We start from the raw sequence: 6,741 nt of genomic DNA, 5'->3' as shown, positions 1-6,741 counted from the left end.
TGCGAAGGGGATGTGGAATTGAAAGGCTGATCCATGTTTGATGCAGCAGTCAGTTAAATCCATTCAGCTGATACCATCTCCATCCATTCAGTTTAAATATTTAATAGAGATTTAAGTTGTAGTGTGTCACTGATTTCATTCCTCTGGCTTAAATAGAGTTAATTTGACTCCAAATGACGATTAAACTCTTGGCTTCTCCCTCTGTGTGTTTACGAATGTGTGCTTACACACAGATAATTCACAGATTTCCAATAAGCCTCGCTCAGATGGCCGTAATTCATTTTGATTTTCGCTTCTACGTACTGTAGCAATAATCACTGGGGCTTGGATCCAATCTGGGCTTGACTGTATTCACAGATGCACAGGGCATCACACTCTGTCTCCATGTCTATTTTTACACGCATGTTTGAGGAATTGAGGCAGCGTGCCAACGTCACCATGACTCACAGGACTGCTCACGAGATGCCTCGCTGATAAAGCCAGTAGACTATTCATGATCCCACATCACACCAGCTGACAGCCAGAACAGACACAGTGGAGGGAGGGTGTTGAGAACTTTTGCAAGGTTTTAATTTCTCAGTTTTTGTTCAAGCTGTCAGAAAGGTGATGATTCTACTATATGTTTATTATTGAGGCCATAGCTGGTCTCGCACTGGAGTAAGATGTGTTTCAGAGGTTTTGCCCGCCTCATTTATGTAAATAGGGTCATAAAATAGGGTCATGAGCCATTTGTGATTTAAGGGTTTTTGGGTGAATACGTCAACAGACTTTACTAATATCAACTAAGAAGCATTTTGGTTCACTCTAACTGGTCCTGTAGTGTAGTTTACAGCTGTAACAGGAAGGTGAAAGGTGCTTTTAAAGGTCAAAATGCTGGTCACAGAAATCATTCTTGAGGCACAGTGAGGTGAAAAGGAATATCTTTAAAGTGTTTTTGTTGTTGTAGTAGTTTGTTTGTTTTTATGGTGTATGTTATGGTTCAAATAAAAAAAAGAAAAGAAAAAATTAACATGATCCTACTAGTTTGTGATTCTATTTTTAAAAAATATTACAATTTAATCCACAACATACTTAAAAACTGTTGTGTAGATGTTGCTTTTCACACCAGTTCTGTTAAAGATGTCATTTATTTGACTGATGTGAACCTGTTATTGTTCGAGATCTGTCGTGTAGTGTTTATAATTAGCCTGGTACACAGCATTGGGCTGCAGCCTCCGTGTGTGTGTGTGTCTGTAACCACAGATAGTTCAGCCGCCCAGTAACCGTCTTGTAGCATTGACTTTTGGCTGAGAGAAGCATGTTGCCGTGGATACCTCTCCTCTCACTTTCTGTCATCATGTTCACTCTTTTCTCCCCCTTCTTACCTCTCTCTCCCTCTGCCTCTGCCCTCGGCTCGTCACCCCCTCCGCCTCCAACCCCACTCTCCGTGTTTGTTGTGTGTCTTTGAAGGAATGTAGGGTGTGGCGTGCAGGTTGCTGCTGAGGCTATCGGCTATGAGGACATCAAATCAACAGACACACTTCACCTTCACCAATGTCTCTCAGCCTGAGACAGATATATTGTCTCTCGTGTTGTCGGTTTTCATGCTCTGCCTGCCTCGGCTTTGTGTTTCCAGAATCTCTCGGCGATTAACTTTCAACCACTGAGTCAATCTGTAACACAGACTAGGTGAAAGTCTCTCAGCCTCTGCGGGCTGGTGGGAGTACGATTGTATTTGCTCTGTTTATTTAGCTTCTCGCTGCTCACATGTCCCTGAGTAACCCTGCTGGGTACAGCTGCCAGCACAACATCGATCTCTCCGGTGTCAGTCTTATTTGGTCTCATTGCCTCCTCCTCACCCACCGGTTTCTCAAGCTTCTGACTCTCTCTATAACCATCATCTTCTCCTCCACTGATCACCCTTCATCCCCCTTATCACTTTCTCTTGTGTCATTCTTCCCTGTTATCGCTCTGCCTCCCCCTTTCCTTCTGCTCTCCTTCACTGTCTCCTCTCTGCAGATTTAAGCTCTCTTCCTTCCTACCTCTTCTGCACATAACCAGGAGAGAGGGGACTGCCCACGCAGAGCATTAGATAAAGAGCGCGCTGCTGGCTTAGCTCAACCCCAGAGTGGCAAGAGTTGAACTGACAACCAACACAGGTCCCGTAGAGCAGGTTGTAAAACTTGTAGTAAGAGTGGCCCTGTTTATAGGATCACGCCTCAGGCCCACCCACTCATCCCGCCTCGATAAGCCTTCTGTTGCCCCAGTGTGCACGTCGCTGTCTGTTGCAGCTGACCTCAGATAAGGTGCAGCCTGTGTCTGGTTGTGTCTACAGCCCAAGGGCTTATAGCATGACAGGTTAATTTTGTTTTATACAGAGGAATTAATGTTAGCCTACCTCTGCTTACATGACACTGTAATTGCAGTGTTGCTGGACTTGATTTACTGTAATTAGCCAAATTATTTTTTTACCAAGTCCTGCACTGAATGTGAATCTACCTTACAGAATAAATGCTGTATTATATAGATATCACAGAAACAGATTTAGAGTGAATCATTACAGTACACACATTTTCTGAACTACGATCGCTCTAATAAATAGACACCATTATATTTCTGTTTTGACTGTGACTTAGGAATCTGTTTAGAGGATTTTCTGTTTCTGTCTGTTTTCCTTTCACTAAATCACATTTTCACCTATTACACGTCTTAATTAATTGACCCTACTAGCTAGTTGCGCTTGTATTGTCAAAGCCTGATAGAGTTTATTCCACTGCACCACAGAGCTACGTTTTTGCAGTGTAACACTAATTTTTCTAGATTGATACCACAAAAACTAACTTGGAAATACTCACTGCTACCAAATTAGCGACTTTTTGAGTACTCTTAGCTCGATACAACTGTGTTTTTTTTTTTTTCATGAGACATTTATCAAGATTTTGTTCTGTTTGTTCAGGAGGAACGAGTGGGCCCGGAGAGTACTGATGAAAGACAAACTAATGTGTGTAATTAACTTACTTTGCTGTGCCTGACAGTTAACATTAGACTGGTCAACAACAAGTTAGTTCCTTAACTCCGTGCTCCCACTCCATTTGAGTACATGATCCTCGCCACCATCATTGCAAACTGTATCGTCTTGGCTCTGGAGCAGCACCTGCCTGGAGAAGACAAAACACCCATGTCCAAGAGACTGGTGAGATACTCAAACATGGAAACCCACACAAATCTTAAAAATAGTCTAAACTTTCTCTGATGGACCCTATAGATCCTGAGAAAAGCTCAACATGCACAGTGCTTCCTTTGATACTTCACTTGACTCTTGCTTTGCACCAACAGGAGAAAACAGAGCCCTACTTCATCGGGATGTTCTGTTTTGAGGCTGGGATAAAGATCATCGCCCTGGGTTTCGTATTTCATAAAGGCTCCTACCTCAGGAATGGCTGGAACGTCATGGACTTCATTGTGGTCCTCAGTGGGTGAGTCGAACACTGTGTGTCTGTGTGTCTGTGTATTTGGATGCAGAGCTGTGAAACTGGATTATGAATTGATTAATTGATTGGCGATCCCCCACTGTATTCGAAACACAGCCCTCTTGTTCTCTTTTACTTGTTAAATGTTTTTATATGAAGCTCACTGTGATTTCTATCAGACTTGGTTTCTCAACAGTGGACATGCTTGTTCATCATTGGTCTATAACACATATGCATTGGAAATGTCAGAGGTTTTGAGGACGACCGTGCATCAAAGTAAATGATTGTAACATTTATCTTTAATGTTTCCTTGTTCCTGGAAAGCTATGTTCTCTTATACCATTAACCTTCATACTGGAGGCCTCTTCTTGTGGCTGGTTCTCACCCATCAAAACACTTCAGTCTTCACCCCTAATCATTTTGAGTGGTAACTTAATGTGTTTGTCTGTGCTTCACTTCTCTGCTAAGGACCAAATGAGGATTAGTGTATGATATCAACATATCAGATTTATAAAGATATACATTTATATTCTGTCTCAAAATGACACTGGTGATAGAAAACTACTTAGACACCTATATTTTGTAGTTTCTCCTAACTAACTTAATTTTTCTTCATATCTCTAATTTAAAACATCACTGGGAGGAAAGTGACACACTAGTACAATAGAAACATGTCCAAACACCCTCCCTCCCTATAATCTCAATGATTGGTACTGTATACCAAGATTTTTGACACATGAATCATAATAATTAGAAGAGAAGATGTCATGGAGGTGTAGTATAAAGCCACAGTAATTTACATGTCAGTAAAAAGTAAGATGTTGCATTGTGGAGTTTTGACAGAATGTGTTATTCAGTATATGGCATAGACAATACATTTGTTTTAGAAATTATAGTGCATACTGTGTGTCTCAGTTTGAAACTAGGTATAGCGACAGGCTTTAACCTGTGGCTGGAAGCTGTTGTCAACTGAGTTAAAGTGAGGCCACAACACTTACTGATTGTTGTGAAGTGGTTACATCCTGTAAATCATCACTTCACTCTGTGTACTAACAGTGCATTCATTACACTGCAGCTATATTAAAGGGCATTTTAAAGCAAACACATTCTCAAGAGGGGTAGGATCCTCACTGTCACAGCACAGTGGGGAAATGGTTCTGGTTTTAAAGAAGCAACCTGATGAGACAGCAGATTAACCTCAACGCCACACACAGCGCCACACACACACACACAAATGAAATATTAATCAATTCAAGCTGAAGTACAAAGGGTGGCAGACAGGGTTCTTTGAGAATTCTACATGATTCTGGCCGTTCAATTATTGATGAGCCGAGCTCCGGCTTCTTAACGATACTCTACTCGCCGTTGGAGAAAGGAGCAATGAATGAGGTAGTGGGAGAAATACGAGGGAGGGGTGGCATAAAGACGAGTGTAGACAAAGGTGTATGGTCAGAGAGTCTCCTGTCTCCATGGTCTGTTGATCAGTCAGCGTTTGACACTGGTGAGAAGACCCAACCCCGCGGCATACTATACAACCAAAATTAGAAGCTTAATTAAAACACAGGGAGACAGACATGTGTTAATGGATTGTTCTCATCACACCTGCCTGAATGGGGACAGAGACCGAAGACTGTGGAGGCTCTCCCAAGGGTGACAGATGCTGTAATCAGACTTTACCACTCAGTGAGCTTCGTATATTGACCAGGCAATACTTATTGATGTGTTGGTTTCCTCTAATACGGAGGTCAGTGTTTGCTGAGACACAGTCATTTGACTCACCAAGAAAAGCTATTTAAATATATCTGCATATTGTCCAAAACTGTCACAAAGGACAAGCACACACACAGAAAACAGTAACAGCATTAATTCCTTTTATGTACTGTGGGTTGATTTTGAGCTGACTTAAGGAGGAGACGTACTCGTCTGGCTGAAATACCCTTCCAGGTGTCATTTTATTAATATTCAATATGATGAAGTGAGCTACAGATAGATCCCCCTCCCTAAATTATCATTCTGGCCACAGCAAAGATAAATTAATGAAAATGTTCTCGCTCTTTTTCTCTCTCTCTTCCTCCTTATTTCTGAACACAGACTATTCACACACACACATTCACATTCAAATAGACCCAGTCACTCACTGGACCTTCATTCCAGGTTTGCAACCTTATTAGAGAGTTATGAGATCAGATGATAATATTAGATTCACCAGTGCTGTCTTAGCAGTTAGTAATTAGAAGAACAAACACAGACACCCCCATGGCATAATCACACACACAGGCACAAAGTTATCTGCTTCAAGCTACAAGCAAAAAAATCCAAATCTAATATAGTTTGTCCTGTGAAACTCACTTTGGATTAAAATTTGAATTAAAATTTGTTCATCCATTTTAACACAGTGAAACTTCACAGTTGCATATAGAGTTACCAGCAGTAGCATCTATAGAAGTAGGTGCTGTGGATTAGTTGGTTAAAGTGCATACGTAACATATTATGACCTCTCTCCCTAGATCCTTGTTAAGGGTCCAGGAAAAGGAAAGACTCCCCCTAAATCAAGTGTCCAGTGAGGTTAATTGTCTGACACATATTCTAGATTGGATAAATATGCAATAAAAATGATTTCCAGAAGTTTAAGACCACATTATAAATACTGTACATGTAAACATGTAAATTTGAAGAAGAAACAATTCTAAACTAGTTTTGAAAAATCTAATTTAAGCAAGTTTGTGGCACTGACCATATTAACAGGTGACATTCAGTGGATGTCTAAGTAAATCAACTAGTTTCCTCTGTTCACCTCTTGTAACTATGTGTCTTCAGTTTCCAGAACATTGTTGACTAAGTGATAGAATAGTGGGAAACGTAATAGAGAAAGTGTGAAGAGTCAGATTGAGGGGCTTTCTCAACAGAACACGGCTCTCTACCTGTGTCTCTGACATCCTCACCTTCCAGGTCTACATGGAAATGTGCCAAATTAATGATGTCGTCTCAGCTTTTTGGACTGCATTACTACTTCAGAGCCCACCAGCACAACGTCTGCATCAGTAAATCAAAACAGTTGATGTGTGCAGTGGCATCTGTGGATTTTGGACCTGATGGAGTCCCGGGCACCGAAGGCCTCTACTTACACACACTGGTGTAACCTGTGCCTTTTAAACCTACAAAGAATTGTTTTCAGCTCCAAACTACAACCTTATAAGTCATATCTGGATCATTTAATGCGACTTAATTCATTATCGCTACAGTAAATCCTCAAGTCTGTCACCGTAGGCTTATGAAATTCATTCTTTGTTGA

The 6,741-nt window shown here is 41.1% G+C and overlaps 1 protein-coding gene across 1 annotated transcript in view; it reads left to right on the top strand.

The window, feature by feature from the left end:
• The first annotated feature begins 3,073 nt into the window (after positions 1-3,073).
• The window catches only part of LOC113152626 (voltage-dependent R-type calcium channel subunit alpha-1E), a 41,199-nt gene continuing 37,531 nt past the window's right edge, over positions 3,074-6,741 (top strand). Inside the window, exons 1-2 of the mRNA XM_026345987.1 lie at positions 3,074-3,172; positions 3,316-3,455. Coding sequence (XP_026201772.1) covers positions 3,080-3,172; positions 3,316-3,455 — 233 coding nt within the window. The 5' untranslated portion in view covers positions 3,074-3,079. The remainder of the gene's footprint in view (positions 3,173-3,315; positions 3,456-6,741) is intronic.

The sequence above is a fragment of the Anabas testudineus genome, chromosome 4 (genome assembly GCF_900324465.2).
Source record: "Anabas testudineus chromosome 4, fAnaTes1.2, whole genome shotgun sequence".
In the NCBI taxonomy this organism is placed as follows: Eukaryota; Metazoa; Chordata; class Actinopteri; order Anabantiformes; family Anabantidae; genus Anabas; species Anabas testudineus.
Note: the sequence above shows the minus strand (reverse complement) of the source record. Positions and strands in the feature narration are given on the sequence as shown.